The 16,055-nt window shown below is 50.4% G+C and overlaps 1 protein-coding gene across 2 annotated transcripts in view; it reads left to right on the top strand.

Moving 5' to 3' along the window:
• Positions 1–11,069, top strand: part of UVSSA (UV stimulated scaffold protein A) — a 30,259-nt gene extending 19,190 nt beyond the window's left edge. For both annotated transcript variants that reach the window (XM_012812289.2, XM_023507711.1), the window contains exons 8-13: positions 4,123–4,291; positions 4,751–4,876; positions 6,937–7,120; positions 7,780–7,882; positions 9,882–10,056; positions 10,824–11,069. In XM_012812289.2, the coding sequence (XP_012667743.1) occupies positions 4,123–4,291; positions 4,751–4,876; positions 6,937–7,120; positions 7,780–7,882; positions 9,882–10,056; positions 10,824–10,917 (851 nt within the window). In that variant the 3' untranslated portion in view covers positions 10,918–11,069. The remainder of the gene's footprint in view (positions 1–4,122; positions 4,292–4,750; positions 4,877–6,936; positions 7,121–7,779; positions 7,883–9,881; positions 10,057–10,823) is intronic.
• The last annotated feature ends 4,986 nt before the right edge of the window (positions 11,070–16,055 follow it).

Raw genomic sequence — 16,055 nt, forward strand, 5'->3', positions numbered from 1 at the left:
TGTTTGGTGGGCCCGGGCTGGGGATTTGAACCCGCCACCTTAGGTGTATGTGGCTGGCGCCTTAGCCGCTTGCGCCACAGGTACCGAGCCGAGACCATTCTTCTAAGTGAAGTTTGGCAAGAGTGGAGAGACCAATGTGCTTACCGTTAAAAGGGAGCTGGTCAGCTAGGGGAGTGAAACTCAACGGAAAGCACACAGAAAGGGGAGGACAAATTCATAACTGTCGGCGCTGGGCACACTAGCTGGGTAGGCGGTACAAAAGAATCCATGGAACTAAAGTGTTGGCATCCCATGACACTGAAGCACACATAGGTGGATGTGTCTCACGGCCATGTTTGCCCAGCACATGGGGCAGTACGTCTGTCAGTATGTGTTCAGTGTGTATGTAAGTACACGTATGTATGTGTGCTTGTGACTTTCCAGATGTTAGCATTCTCTCTGGTTGCCCTGTGTCCTGAGGACACAGCTGGGGGACGATTCTGCAGCACGGACTGAGGTCTTTTCATGATGTTGACATAGAATTTGGTTGTCTCTCTTAAGTTCTGTGTGTGTGACTTCGTGGGTGTGAAGCCACCGCATGTCTTGGTCTGGTCTTGATGTACACGCCATCGTTGTTGGGCCCCTTCCTTGTCTCATGGCTGCTTTCTGGGAGGGTTCCCCTGTGCCACCAGCACAGCTGTGGTGCCAAGTTCTTTCCATGTCCTCCCAGCATTGATTGTGTGTTTTGGAGTAACATTTGTAGGTTCTATGCGCACGTTGGTTCATGTTTATTATACCTTCACACATTCCTTCTATCTTCCTTTTTTGACTTAAATCTAGTATTTCTAATACAAACATGTTATCTCAGCTGTCTTTTGTTTCTTGTTTTCATAGTGAATATTTTTTCATTCCTTTATTTTCAACTTCCTTTAGCCATTTTTTTGTTGTTGTTTTAAGACAGAGTCTCCCTTTGTCACCCTTGGTAGAGTGCCATGGCGTCACAGCTCAAACTCTTGTGCTTAGGTGATTCTTTTGCCTCCCGAGTAGCTGGGACTATAGGTGTCTACCACAATGCCTGGTTATGTTTAGCAGTGGGGTCTTGTTCTTGGTCAGGCTGGTCTGCAACCTGTTAGCTCAGGCAGTCCACCTGCCTTGGCCTCCTGGAGTACTAGGATTATAGGCATGAGCCACCAGACCCGGCCTACCCATTTGTTTTAATGGAGTCTCATATAGACAACATATTGCTAAATATATTTAAGCTAATCAGTCTGTCATCAGTGCTAATTCATTTAATTGGCAGTTGTCTTTCCAGATGTGTTTGGCCAGTTTATTGCACATCCCGATTTGCTATCCCTTGATTTGCTGCTGTCGTTTTCTTCTCACCCTTTGCCACCCTACCTTTTATTCTGCTGGTTTTAAAGATACTCACCTTTTCTGAGAATTGCCCCTATTTTTTAGATAACTCATTTACTCTTTATTAGTATAGTATATCCATTTCTGTACTGCTGCTTACTCATGATAAGGAACCTCGCAGCTTCTCCCCTCTGTGGCCACCCCTTTAGTCACTTTGGTGTATCTAGACCCACTTACTTGGGGCCATGGTGTGCACACAGGCCATGGGCGTCAGGAAATGCAGAAGGCCGTTTGTTCAGTGGTGATGCCCACATCTTGCCCGCCCTCCTGAGCTAGCTACCTTTTGTGCTGGATTTCTTGCTCTAGGGGTATTCTCAGAGCAGACCTTCCTGTGCACACAGGGCCCTGTCTGCACCTGGCACTTGGGGATAATGGGCTGTTTGGGTATAAAATCCTGAGCTTGAGTGTCTTTTCCTCCAGTACTTCTAAAACGATCTTCCACGGTCTTGCATTCAGTGTTGCAGTTTAAAGTACTGGTGTTGGTAGTCATTTTCTTTTCTTGTTTTGTATTTAAGTTTCTGTCCTTTGTGACCAAAAGGATTTTTATTTCTTTGAAAGTATCAAGTCCTTTCTCTTTCTCTTTAAATTTTTAAGTATTGCTATATTATCCCATATCCTTCTCTTTCTCCTCTGATATCGGGGAGAGTATCAGAGAGGCCGCTAATTCCAGGAAAGTTCCACTCATTTTCTCAACTCTTTATCATTAAATTTTTAAGTATCACTACATCATCCTGTGTCCTCCTCTCTCTCCTTGGGTTCAGGGAGATCTCAAATACCAGGAAAATTCACTCATTTTCTCAACTCTTTCCCACATTCCTATTATCTTTTCTCTTCTTGAATTGCAACAATAAGGACTTAGCTGGTTGTCTTCTGCCCCACACACCTGTGAAGGTTTCTCTGCTCCTCTGCTTTGAGTTCCCTGCAGCTCATTGGGGGGCTGCTGCCTCAGCCATCAGCATCATGTCATATTGCTATTCCACTGCCCAGTCAGTGGAAATGCTGCCCAGTCAGCACCCCCTCATTTGACTTCTTGCTGTCTCCACTGTGCGCTTTGGTGTTAAGGATGCAGACTGTATGTTTCCTGTCCTATCCGTCTCATCTGTGGATTCTGAATGTTCGGACATATCACTCTGTTTCCCTCTTTTGAGGCCAGGTGTTCTCAGAATCTGGCTCCCTGCCAATCCGTGTCCCTCCAAAATCCTGAGCCGCCTGTCAGCAGGCACACTGGGAGGAAAGGCTCCCATCCAGTCTTGACTCAAGCTGGCAGTGAGTTTGGGTGGCAGGTGGCACCTGGTGTCCTGGCCCACACCCTGCCCCAGGACCCCACCTTGGACCCAATTGGCGAAGGCAGGCTCCTGCTGGGCTGAGAGCACCACAGGGGCAGCCTGAGGGCCAGACTCTTATCCTTGTCCTGTGTCAGGGCCAAGGAGATGGACACTTGGTTGCAGTGGCCAGGGGCCTGGTGGCTCATCCCTGCTATCCCATGTAGGAGGTGGTGAAATGCAGCACCCTGACCCATAGAGCTGAAGGCAGGTTGAACACACTGGCAGTGTTAGCATTGCCACAGGGCCATGGTGCTGGTTGCCTCATCTCTCATGGCTTTCAGATAAGTTGCCAAAGCTTGGTGAGAAGGTGAGTATACCCTGGGTGGGAAGTGCACTGTCTGGAGTTCTGGCTCTTCCTCTTCCCCTCTGCATGTCCTTGGGGACCTTTTTGCATGGCTGTCCTTTCTGGAATGTGTGTGCCAGGTTGTGGACACATGAGGCCCGGTCCTCTCTGCCCTAGGTCTGGGAGTTTGGGGAAGGGCCTCAGGCTACCCAGTCCTCTGTGGTTCCTCTGTGTGAGGGCAAGCTCTTCTGAGTTAGCCTGCCAGAACTGCCTGAGCCAGCTGGTCTCTCGTGGGTCTGGGCAGTGCAGTGAGTCAGCAGTCCTCCACACCAGGGCCCCCATAGTCCCTGACCTGTAAGAGATAGGATGCCTTTGCTCAAGATATGGCAGTTCCCCTCAACGTGCTCCCTCAGGAGACTATTTCTGAGAAGCATTTCCTTGAGGATCTGAGCTTCTACACCTGCCTTTTGATGTGCAGGAACATGTAGAGTGACTCTCCCTAGGGGGTGTGGAGAAACAGCCGAGGTGTTAGCTGGGGGTGGACAGACCGGTCTTGGACCATTGGGTTCTATTCTCTGTCTCCCTCCCTCATTAGCATTATAATGTGTAACTTTACCTTGGGCAAGCGAGGACCGACAGCCAGGCTCCAAAATGTTTTACTCTAAACAAAATCAATTGTATATGCGTTCCTCAGCCTTCACACTAAATTGTAATCTTAAATGGTTGCTTCTTAATGTTACTTCACCTCTTTGTATAGGTGTTAAATTCTTACTAAATGTTGGAAAGTATATAAGATAATCAGTAAAGTTTAGCGGGGCCTCCGACCAGAGCGAGTCCCGACCAGAGCGAGTCCCGGTCTCCCTTGAAGATTCATTCCGTCTGCAGTTCTTTCCCCTGCGTCATCGGATCAGAAGCTCCAGGAACACACAACACTGACCACCTTTGTCATGTCCCGCTGAGTGTAGCAGGCCCCCTCCTCGTCCGTGAGGTGGCAGTAACAGGACCCATTCACTAGTGATGGGCCTGTCCTGCCTGATAAGTCATGTGGGATGGCACGTGGTGCCCCGCATGTATGTCCTGGGGTGGGGGGATGTGGTTGAAGTAGATACATATTTATCTCAGGGCTGGAGCCAGAGGCCCCACTACAGACCCTGGAGAAGGACCTGGCTGCACAGGGCCTGCAAACAAGGATGAGAATGAGAAGAGATGAGGAGGCATCAGACCCCACCTCTGCAGCTGCCCAGCTACGGTTCCGGGACCTCTTGCCCCCACCACCACCTTCATCTGACAGGTGACCCCAGTATGCTATCCCTGAGGCCTCTTCCTGAAGCCCTGGCTGGCTCCATGGACTGCTGGGGCATTCTTGGCTCCTTGGAAAGAAACCTGTACCCCTGGTTGGGCATGGCTACTGATATCCCCAACACAGTTGGGGAATGGGAGGCATGTTGGCCAGAGCCCCAGTGGGGACAGCTGCCCTGGGGTTTGAAAGCAGATGTCAGGACCTCCAGGGGCAGAGTGAAGGACCACAGACCAGCTGTCGGTGGGGCTGGGCTTTTTACAGGACCTTGGCAGTGGCCTTCATGTGCAGGCCCAACCTTGGTGGAGGTTGTTGCTCACCGAGGGCTCTGGCTGCCCTGCAGGAGGAAGGCAGGTGGCTATAACTGGCTCTGTGTGTGTGTGTGTGTCTGTGTGTCTGTGTCTGTGTGTGTATGTGTGGTCAGCATGTCCTGTTCTGTTATGGTCCCTACAGGGCACTGCTGGGGCTGGAGGACACCCACAAATTGGCAGCAGAGCGGGCCCGGGCTCCCATTGTGCCCTACGGGGTGGACTTGTGCTACTGGGGCCAGGAGCTGCCGGTGGCTGGGAAGATTGTCAGGTGAGGCCTGCATGTCTGGCTTGCAAGAGTGTGTGGCCTGGCCTGAGGAGGGAGCGGCAGGCTCATGGGGCCTCCCTGGGTCCGGGGCAGCTCTGCCCATCTCTCCATGCTGAGCAGGGTGCAGGGGGTGGGTGGCCTCAGCTGTGGAATGGCTCAGGCTGTGTGAACAGCCACCTCAGCCAGTGGGTCTCATCTCTCTCAACTGTCCTGTTGCTGCTGCTGTCTCTGAGGATCAGGGTTAAACAAGATGGGAAGGAGTGGCCAGAACACAGGCCCTGCAGTCTTCCCTGAGCCCATTCAGAACCTGGGCTGTTCCCAGCATGCTGCCTGCCCGAGGGACCACCCCCTCAGTGTCCTTAGAGGGCCAGGCCTGGGCCCTGCAGGACCCTCTGAGAAGCCCCCCTCCGCCCCCTCAGTGGCTTCTGCTCTTATGTGGAGCAGTAGGGGGTGGGGTTTGGACAGGGCCTGTCCTCTCTTAAACACAGATCCTTGGACCCTGAGGGGCCACTTTCCTTGTGCTGTGCTGGGAGCAAAGCTGGGACATTGCTCATACAGCTAGGGAGGTCCAAGAAGACAGTACCAGATATCTGTCCTGGGATAGAAGGTCCTACTAGGAGAGCATGTTCCTGCCCCTGCTCGTTTTGAGCCCTCGCCACCCCTGCTCCCTGGGTCTCAGTCCCTCAGCCTAACCTGCATGTGCCTATGTTTGGATTCCCAGGGCAAGGCTACCCCTGCCTGGGCCCTCACCAAGTAGATGGGATCATGCTGCCAACTCACAGCCAGCATTTGGGGGCCTTAGGGAGCATAGCTTTTCCCTTCTGGGTTGGGACGATGAGGCTGAGAGGGGCTCCACCCAATCCCAGGCCTTGTGATCTGGGTGGGGCCCCTGGCTCGGAGACCAGCTCTGTCCACCACAGCCTCTTTGGAAAAGCACCCCTGAGGCAGGTGTTTGGCAGCCTGGTAGGCTTGAGCTGGCCTTTACCTGGCCAGAGGGAAAGAGAGGGTGCCAAGGAGGGCAACCTCTGAGGTTGTCGTGTGGGCTGCCCTCCCTTCCCCCCTGCTTTCCCCTATTCCTCATGTGGGAGGCCAGTAGTGTGGGGCTGTAGGGTATGTGACTGGGTGCTCCTCAGCGCCCTGCTGAGGCTCTGCCCACACCAACTCTCCCCGTGGTGGCTCTGGTGGGGATGAGGCCCCGTGAGCATGAGGCCCTGGCCCACACTGAGGTAGGGGCAGAACAGACGTTGGGAGTGGACTCAAGGCATGGCCTTCTCTGCACTTTTCTCTCTGAGGTGGACCAGACCTTGGTGCCCATGTGCCTATCTGTAGGCCAGTGGTCAAGGCATGGGTGGCAGGGTCCTGCTCCTCTTAGACCTCTGGAGCAGGGGAGTTGTCAGCCTTGGGGCCCCAATGTCCCCCAAGATCATGTGAGCTGCAGAGCTCACAAGAGCCTGGCCAGGGACACCAGGGACTGCTCTCCCCAACTGGAGAGTGAGGGAGCAGGGTCCTTGTCTTCTGGCACTGGTGCTCCTGGCCCTGGCCCTAGCCCTTCTCTGGCCAGCAGAAAGGGTCATTAATAACGGCTGGTGACAGTCATAACATACTACAGGAAACTTGGGAGATGGGAGCAGATCTATTGTTTCTACCCCTCAGTACTGTGTATGGCTGGGTGGCATTCTTAATGTGCTCCTTCCTTAGGGTGTAGACACCACCTGTGTTTGCACCACTGCAGTAGTAATGGTGACCTTTATGTGGACTGTCCTGTTACCTTCAAGGTTACACTCTGAGGGGGCAGTGTCCAGTTTCCCCACTCTACTGGGAGAATTTGAGCCTGGGTAGGGGTCAAACGCTAGTCTTGTGGCTGGTTCACATGGCCCCAGGCAGCAGTCCAGGCTGGAGTACTGTGGTCTTTGGCTCACGGAGGTGCAAGGGGTCAGCTCACAGGGTCATCGCTCTCTCCAGGGTCAGGGAGTGGCTGGGATGCAGAGTGTCTGGCTCCCCTCCCCAGTGGCCACACTCCTGTTGGGCCCTGTGCAGCCTTAGGGGTTTGGTTCTCCGTGCAGACCCGACTCTCAGCACCGCTTCTGGAAGCCCAGTGAGGCAGTGGAGGAGGTGGAGAGTGCTGCCATCTCCGAGATGCTCTGTAGCCGCCACATCACCTTCGCTGGGAGGTTCGAGCCTGTGCAGCACCGGTGCCGTGCCCCAAGGCCTGACGGCCGGCTCTGTGAGCGCCAAGATCGTTTAAAGGTATGGCCTCTACTGCACCTATGGGCGCTTAGGGCCACAGGCCTAGGGTCAGGTGGGGCCAGGACAGGGCAGTCCAAGGGAAGTGCTGAGACCCCACCTGGTCCTGGGTTGGGAACACTTGTCAACCTGGAGAAGCTTTCAAGGAAAGGCTTGTCTGTGGTTGGCAGATGTTGGCCCCAAGTGTCAGAAAATTGTCTGGGGTCTCTGGTCCTGGCCCCATGACTTGGGAAATTCTACAGGGGCCAGAGTGCTCAGCATCCTTCTAGGGTGCCTCAGATCCACTCTGTGCTGGGTGTAGACTCACAAGTGAGGTGGTACCTGCACCCCTGCCCTGGAGTCCAGGAGTGGGAGGCTGTGGGAAGAGGCTGGGGGGCTGGTCAGCAGCTAGGAATGGTATGGAGAGAAGGCCTCTCTCCTGGGCGAGGCCCAGACCCCCTGCTGCTGTTTGTGCTTGAGTCCAGAGGAAGGATGGAGCTGCCTCCCTTTTCCTGTGGCTCCTGAGAATCCCTGGTCTTGAGTATGTGATGAAGGGTAGTGCACCTTGGCTTTGTGATGCCACCCTCCCTGTTTGTGCCCAACGAGTTGTGGGCAGCCATGACGGGGTAGCAGCGCCCTCCCATGTCAGCACCCTCCCGTGTCAGCACCCTGTCTCTCTGCAGTGCCCTTTCCATGGGAAAATTATCCCGAGAGATGAGGAAGGACAGCCTCTTGACCCAGAAGATAGGGCACGGGAGCAGAGGCAACAGGTGCAGGGGCGCCCAGGTAGGTCTGGGTGGGTGCCGTGGGGGGCACAGCCGTGGGACCGGCTGTCACCATGCTGTTTCTATACGGTCAGGGGCCACCCATGCCACCAGCTTCGTCTGGGGAGCCCCACACTTGCAGAGGCAAGTTGGGAGAGAAGTTACTACCCTGGGGGTCTCAAGCAGGGGGGCTCCATAGGTGCCTAAGGCCATTGTCAGAAGTGCCCAGCAGGGACACGGGCTCCCCATGCCTAGAAGTCACCAGGGCATCATTGTGTTGCTGAGTCTTAGGTTCTTAGTTGTGCTTTCTAAGGAAGGAATCAAGGCAGAGACAGACAGATAGCAGCCTCAGTTACTGCCTTTCCTGCTGGGTCTACTCCCAGCAGTGTCTCACACCTGGCGATGGTTTTGCCCATCCTGGGACATGTGTGGCTATTGTGCTCCGGACATCTGCTATGGCCTGCCTGTTCCATGCTGGCTGCCTGGTTCCCCATAAGCCCTGGAGCCCACCTGGCCGCCCCTCCTTGGGCTGGGTTCATGTCTGATGGCGAGGCTCAGGTGCACTCCCTTTGGGAGAGAGGCCATGGGGCAGTGCTTCTGTGCTCCTGGCTCCCACCCCAGTGCCTGGCCTTTCACGGGCTTTTTGCTCTCTGGTCATGAGAGACGATGTTGGGTCTCAGCCTGGTGCTGGGCCCTGAGTGTTGTGGGTGGGGGCCTGACCTGCTAATCTCCGAGCGAGGCCTTTCCTGGTGGCCCACGCTCAGGAGCAAATGAAGTGCCTATTTTTTGTGTCAACTCTGAAGAGTATCTGGTTTTCCAGCCCTGGGTGACTTGTTAACAAACAGGTATCAGGCTGTGGCTACAGGCCTTGCTGGCCAGTCAGATGTGAAATAGCATCTCTTTACTAACTACAGTATTGATCCCGCCTCCCTCCCTCTCGGGGCAATTTTCTTTTCCCTGGTGCTAACCTCGGTGACAATGCGTGCAGCGCTGCAGGCCCCGTCAGGGCCCAGGAAGGCCGTGAGGCCCGAAGTCTATTGATTTTCTTCAAAGGCTTTTAAATTGCCCCTTCATTTTCCTGAGGCGCTCATTCCATCTCTACTGGATGCCGGCATTTTTTCGTTGTGTTTAAACAATTGCTCCATTCACTGGGTTCCTAAACTGTGACGCCTTCTTATTACTGGGAGATAAACCGTTTAGACAGTTTTCCTTAATCTTGGATTAATCGTTTCTGTATCTGAGTCGTGTGGCCCGTATTCCTTCACTTCAAAAAATCAGCCTGGAGAGGCCTCGGCATCTGTCCATCTGGGGCGCGAGGCTGCCTCCCTCTGTGGATGTGACTCCACAGCGCAGCACACATGGGGGCCCTGCACTGTGGTGTTCAGCCCCCTCTGGGCCTTACATCCCCGTCTGGGTGGGGATGACAGACCCTGTGGCACTTTGAGGGATCAGTGGGGACTGAGATGGGGTGGCTACCCTGGGCCTGTGCACAGTGGGCGCTCTCGGCTCCATGAGCAAGGTGCTAGCCTTACTGTGGCATGGCCTGGGGCTGATTAGGCCAGGTGGCAGCTGACATCTGGCTCCTCTAGAAAGAGCCGCTTTGTCTAGGTGGACCCCTCCCTACATTTCTGAGTTCTAAGACCAGATCCCTTAGATCAGTAAAGAGAACGCCCTTTCCTGGCAATGGTACTTGGCCCTCCTTCCCCCTCACTTCTGGCCAGCCCCCTGTGGAAGGTGCCTATGCATTGCACCAACTCCCCAACCACTGCCCTTGGTCACCTTCTTGCCTGTGGGGCCTATGGAGTGACTTTGGGCCTAGCCCTACCTCCTCCCTGCCTTGTGGGGGGTTGTCAGGGACTATGAGGGGCAGTTAGTGGGTACACCTGGCCTCACCTGCCCTCAGGGTGGCCTGTGTTACCTCCCTCCCCACTCTACTGCTCACGCTGCTGGTGCCTGGGGTCTCGGTGGGAGGTGTTCTGCTGCTGCCAGATGCCTCCTGAAGTCTGAAAGTTCTGTCACAGGCTGGCAGGACCCTGAGTTCATGAAAGACGTGGAAGCAGCCACTGGGGTAGATCTGGGCTCATCCAGGTGCCGTGGGAAAGGCAAGAGAAAGAAGAGGAAGTACCCCAATCTCACCGACCTGAGGGCACAGGCCAACACTGCCCGGGCACGCATCGGGAAAAAGGTCTTCGCCAAGTAAGAGTGACCACCCAGCCCCCTCCCTTGGACAGAGGTCTCAGCTCACAGGGCTGAGTAAGGTGCTTCCTCGGTTATTTGCTTGCATGGTTCCTCCACATGGCCTGTGGGCAGGCCCTGCCACATTCTGGGGTATGTGCTAGTCTCTGCCACATCCTAGGATACACATCAGTCTCCAAGATTGGGGTTCCCAGAAACCACCTTCAGGGCTGGAGGAAATGTCAGGGTAGGGGTCAGGCCACCTTCAAGTGGGACAGGACCCCACCTACAAAAGCCCAGCTCTAGGACTAGTGACTTTTGGGGCTTTTTGAGCCTGGCCTCCTGATTCTCTGAAAGAGGCTCTCACGGGAAGTCTGCAGCTGGTCTGGGTGCCACACTGCCCTAGGACCAGGACTCAATCCCAGTATGGCCACAGTCAGCCCAGAGACTGGCTGGAGCTTGAGAGTATCTTTTTGGTTTTTGAGACAGAGTCTCACTTTGTCACCCTGGCTAGAGTGCCTTGGCATCATGGTTCACAGCAACCTCAAACTCCTGGGTTCAGGCAATTATCCTGCCTGAGCCTCCCAAGTAACTAGGACTGTAGGCACCTGCCATAACATCCCCCGTAATTTTTCTGTTTTTAGTAAAGATGGGGTCTTGCTCTCGCTAAAGGTGGTCTTAAACTCCTGAGCTCAAGGTATCCACCCACCTCAGCCTCCCAGTTGCTGGGACTATAGGTGTGAGCCACTGTGCCCCGCCAAGAGCATCTTGCTTTGCTTTCCTCACAGGGCAGCTGTGCGGAGGGTGGTCACAGCCATGAACAAGATGGACCAGAAGAAGCATGAGAAGTTTGCAAACCAGTTTAACTATGCGCTGACATAGAACCTGGGCCAGGGGTGTTGCAGTTCCTGCTGGTCTGCAGCTCCTCTTTTCCTTCTGCCTGCTCACTAGGACTGAAGAGTGAGCACAGGTCTGGGCAGTGACTGTGCACTTACTTTGAGGAAATGGCAAATTAAAGTGCCCCGGAAGTGTGACCTCTCCACTGCTGTGGGGGCCCTGCCTCCTGGTTTCTGGTTATGAGTCTGGCCTTGCAAAAGAGGCCCTTTGTGTTCCTAAGGGCATCTTGTGAGTCCTTGTGCATTTCTAACATGTGGTTCTTAACTGGTGGTACGCGCACACTGCCAGTGTTGAGGGTGTGTATCCAGCTGCCTCCCCGGGAGAGGAGTGTGCAGCGGGGCTCGGGGGACCCACACGTGGATGCAGATGCTGCTTCCAACACAGACACGAAAAGTGGCAGCTGAGCACCCTTACGTTTCCAACTTCACAGATCATCTTGGTGATAGTTCCGCATGGAATACAGAGAACTGCCTGCTCTGTGGGTTTAACGACAGTGGTGTTGAAACAGCTCACGCACAGGAAGAGCACCCTCCACAGACAGTGCCACACAGGTCTTCACAGCCTGGCCAGGCACCACCTCCTGACTCCTCACCTGCCCAGAAACTCTCATGCCCCTCTCCCAGCCCCTAGCAGCAGCCTATCTACTCTGTTTTTGGATTTGTCTTTTCTGGATATTTTATGTGAATGAAATTACACAACATAGGATCTTTTGTCTCTATTTTCTTTCACTTAGCATCAGGCACTCAAGGCTTGTACACATTGACACAGGTCAATACTTGGTTCTTTTTCGTTGGCCAGTAACATCATTGGTCTGTAGAGGTAACACATTTTGTTTATCTGTTCGTTGTTGGCATTTGGGCTGGTCCTGCTCTTTGGCTATTTCGAACATTCATGTATGAGTTCGAGCATGTATGTTTTCTTTTGGGTGTACATGTATACCTGGAGTGGAACTTCATATAGCAACTCAGTTGTTTAACTTTTTGATGGGCTGTTAAGCCATTTTCCTAAGTGGCTGGACCATTTTGCATTTCTACCAGAAATTTGTGAGCTTTCCAGTTTCTCCACATTCCTGACAACACCTGTTATTATCTGTCTTTTTATTTTAGTCATCTTAGTAGGTATGAAGTGATATCTCGTAGTAGTTTTGATTTGCATTTTTCTGATGACTATATTGGGCATCTTTTCGTGTATTTTCTTTGGAGAAAATCTTTTTCCATTTTTAATTGGATCATTTGTCTTAAGTTGTAAGGGTTGTTATATACTGTTTATTATGAGTACTAGACCCTTACATGATTTGCAAATATTTTCTCATACTGTCTTTTTTTTTTTTTTGAAACAGAGTTTCAACCAGTCACCTTGGGTAGAGTGCTGTAGCATCATAGCTCACAGCAACCTTAGACTCCTGGGCTCAAGTGATCCTATTGCTTTAGTTTTTCTGTTTTTGGTAGAGATGGGGGTCTTGCTTTTGCTCAGGCTGGTCTCAAACTTGTGAGCTCAAGCAATCCACTGGCCTTGGCCTCCCAAAGTGCTAGGATTGCATCATACCGTCTTTTCACTTTCTTGATAATGTCTTTTGAAACACAAAAGTTAATTTGGATAAAGTCCCATTTATCTGTTTTATTTTTTTCTGTTGCTTGTGCTTTTAATAACACATCTAAGAAACCATTGCCTACTCCATAGCATGAAGATTTACACCTGTAGTTTTCTTTTATTTGTTTTCTATACATCTTTTATCTTTCTTCCTGTATTCCTCCATTTAATGCACTTTTTCTTATATGTTAAATGAATTTTTAATTCCTTTGTAACATTTTAATTTCTTTGTCTCTTTTACTGTTATTTTCTTTAAAACAATGGTGGTTGCTCTGAGTAGTACAGTTAATAACTTAAAACAATCTAGTTTGGTTTAACACCAACTTAATTTTAATAATGCATAAAAACTTTGCTCCCTTTTGGCTCTGTTTCTTCCAGCTTCTGTGTGCTGCTTTTGCAGTATACCTTACATCTTTGTAGATTGCATGCCCATCAGCATACTTGTGTAAATATTGCTTCATGCAGTTGTCTGTTAAATCAGATAGAAGAAGAAAAGACTTAGGAATGGAAATTCGTCTGTACTCTCTCAGTAGTTGGCTCTATGTTGCCTTGTCTAGCGTTCTTTATTTTTGTGTGTAGATTTGAGTCCAGTATCTTTTTTTTTTTAATTAAGTGATAGCTGTGTACATTAGTGTAATCATGGGGTACAGTGTGATGTTTTCATATACAATTTGAAATATTTTCATCAAACTGTTAACTTGGCCTTCATGTCATTGAGTACAGTATCTTTTGCTTTAACCTGAAGGACTCCCTTTAGTGTTTTTTATAGGGCAGGTCTGCTAGCAATTTCTCCTTCACTTTTGAAGAATAATTTTACTAGATAATATGTATATTGGTTGATAGTCTTTTTCTTTCATCCTTTTGAAAATGTCTCCTCTGTAGTTTGGTTAGAGGCCAGCGGCTGAGCTTATGGGAGATGTCTTATGCACAGTGAGTTGATTTTTTTCTTGCTGGTCCCAAGACTCTTTGGCTTTTGGTAGTTTGACTATGATGTATCTGGTTTGGGGTCTCTTCTCGTGTTTCCTATTTACAATTCATTGAGCTTATTGCATGTAAAGATTAATGTTTTTCATCAAATTTGGAAGGGTTTTGGTCATTATTTCTCCAAATATTCTTTCTACTTTCTCTCCTTGGACTCCTATTATGTGTATGTCTATATGGTTGGTGATGTCTGTGGGTCTCTGAGTCTTTGTTCACTTTTTAAAAAATTCTTTTTTCTGTTCTTCAGACTGCATAATCTCAACTGACCTATCTTCAATGTCAAAGATTCTTTCCTTTGCCAAATAAAATCTAGCCTCAAGATGCTCTGGTACATTTTTCATTTTAGTTATTGCACTTTCCTACTGCAGAATTTGTTTCTCTTCTATAATTGCTATATTTTCACTGATATTCTCTAAACAGTGAAAAATCATTCTCATACTTCAAGTCTACAGATGTGATTTCTTTTAGTTCTTTGAATATATTTATAGTAGGTGATTTAAACTATTTGTTTAGTAAGTTCAACACCAGGACTTAATCAGGGACAATTTCTATTGAATGCTTTTGCTCCTGTGTATAGGCCAAGGAAACACATCATTTCCGTGTGTACCTTTTTTCTTGTTAAAAACTATACATTTTAGGGCAGCACCTATGGCTCAGTGGTTTGGGTGCCAGCCCCATATACTGAGGGTGGTGAGTACAAACCCAGTCCCGGCCAAACTGCAACCAAAAAATACCCAGGCATTGTGGCAGGGGCTTGTAGTCCCAGCTACTTGGGAGGCTGAGGCAAGAGAATCTCCTAAGCCCAGGAGTTGGAGGTTGCTGAGAGCTGTGTGACGCCACAGCACTCTACTGAGGGTGATAAAGTGAGACTGTGTCTCTACAAAAAAAAAAAAAAAACAACTGTACATTTTAAATAACAAGATGTGCAACTCTGGAAATCACACACCCTCCACAGGGTTTGTAGTTGTCATTCTTACTTGTTTAGTATCTGTCCTGACTTCACAAATTTTAATTCTGTAAAGTTTGTACTGTTGTGTGCAGCTGCTGAACTATCTGCTTGGTCAACTTCTTGCTCAGGTAAGGACTGGACAGAGATTTCCTTAAGTGCTTTGAAATAATAATTCACATTTTTGCCAACAAGCAAAGCTGTGTGCGCTGGGCTTGCCTTCACTTCCTGCTTGGTGCCCCATAAGCGCGCGCAGCAGTCCTGCACATGAAATGCTGACCTCCCTGTCTCCAGGGCTGTGTCAGAGAATACTGTGGACTCCTCATTCCTCAGCTCTTCCATTTGAGATCTTTAGCCAACCCCTTGTCTCCTTCAGCAGCTGTGATGTTTTTGACAAACCTCCACTGAGCTGGCTGAGTCAAGCCAAATAAAGACAAGACCTGCAGCCAGACAAGCCAGTGACAGTTTTCTAAGATGGTGCTTTTGAGGGAGTCCCAGCCCCAGTCCTCCCTGTTGAATGGCTGCTGGACTGCCAGTCCCAGCTTGTGTGGACATGTGGCTAGAGTACAGTAGCAGCATCATGGCTCACTGTAGCCTTCAACTCTTAGGCTGCCAGGTTTTTTTTTGTTTTTTTTTTTTTAATTTTAAACCAGATCCCCAGAAAAATATATGGCAGCTAGTTTTAAAGGCCACTGCAGAGCTAGGCTGAGGCAAATGGGGCCAGTGCAAGTTAAAACACCACCAAGCTCACTGTTCAGCCATTTTTCTTTTCTCTCTCTCTCTCTCTCTCTCTTTTTTTTTGTTTTTTTTGTTTTTTGAGATACAGTCTCACTTTGTAGCCCTTGGTAGAGTGTCATGGCATCATAGGTCGCAGCAACCTCAAACTCTGGGGCTTAAGTGATTCTCTTGCCTCAGCCTCCCAAGTATCTGGGAGTACAGCTCCCCACCACAACGCCCGACTATTTTTTAGAGACAGGGTCTCTCTCTGGCTCAGACTGGTGTTGAACTTATGAGCTCAGGCAGTCCACCCACCACAGCCTCCCAAGTGCTGAGATTACAGGTGTGAGCCTGATGTTGTATGTTCTCCAAGCCTTCAGCCATTTTTTTGAACAAACACTTCCTGGATTGTTACAACCCTTTTATTTCCAGAGTTTTGAAAAAGTTGGTATTATAGCTGTCCATTATCCTTTGGAGGTACAGAGGATCTCAGGGTCCTTGCTCTGCCATTCTGTCTCTTGGCTCAGGCTGCCCTGCCATGGGGTGCAGGTGCACTGGCCTTCATGTGCATGACCCTGACTGCTGACCTGCAGGCTGTTCCTGGTCTGTCCCATGCCCAGCAGTCTGGCAACAGGTGCCCCTGTGTATGTATCTCTATACACAAGGACATTTATTGGTTAAATTCCTAGAAGAGGAATTTCTGAGTCAGGTGGTTGTGTGATTATGATTTTGATAGATATTGCAAAGTTGCCCTTCTTGGAAGTGGTATCATTTTACTTTACCACTAGCAGTGAGGGGGCTTATTACCCACCCTCACCCACCCAGGTGTTGGTGAACAGTTTGCTCTGTGCTGTGTCTCAGACCAAGTTTCACTTAACATTTCTCTCAG

The sequence above is a fragment of the Otolemur garnettii genome, unplaced genomic scaffold, assembly GCF_000181295.1.
Source record: "Otolemur garnettii isolate 467f Iridium unplaced genomic scaffold, OtoGar3 scaffold00198, whole genome shotgun sequence".
NCBI classification, from domain to species: Eukaryota; Metazoa; Chordata; class Mammalia; order Primates; family Galagidae; genus Otolemur; species Otolemur garnettii.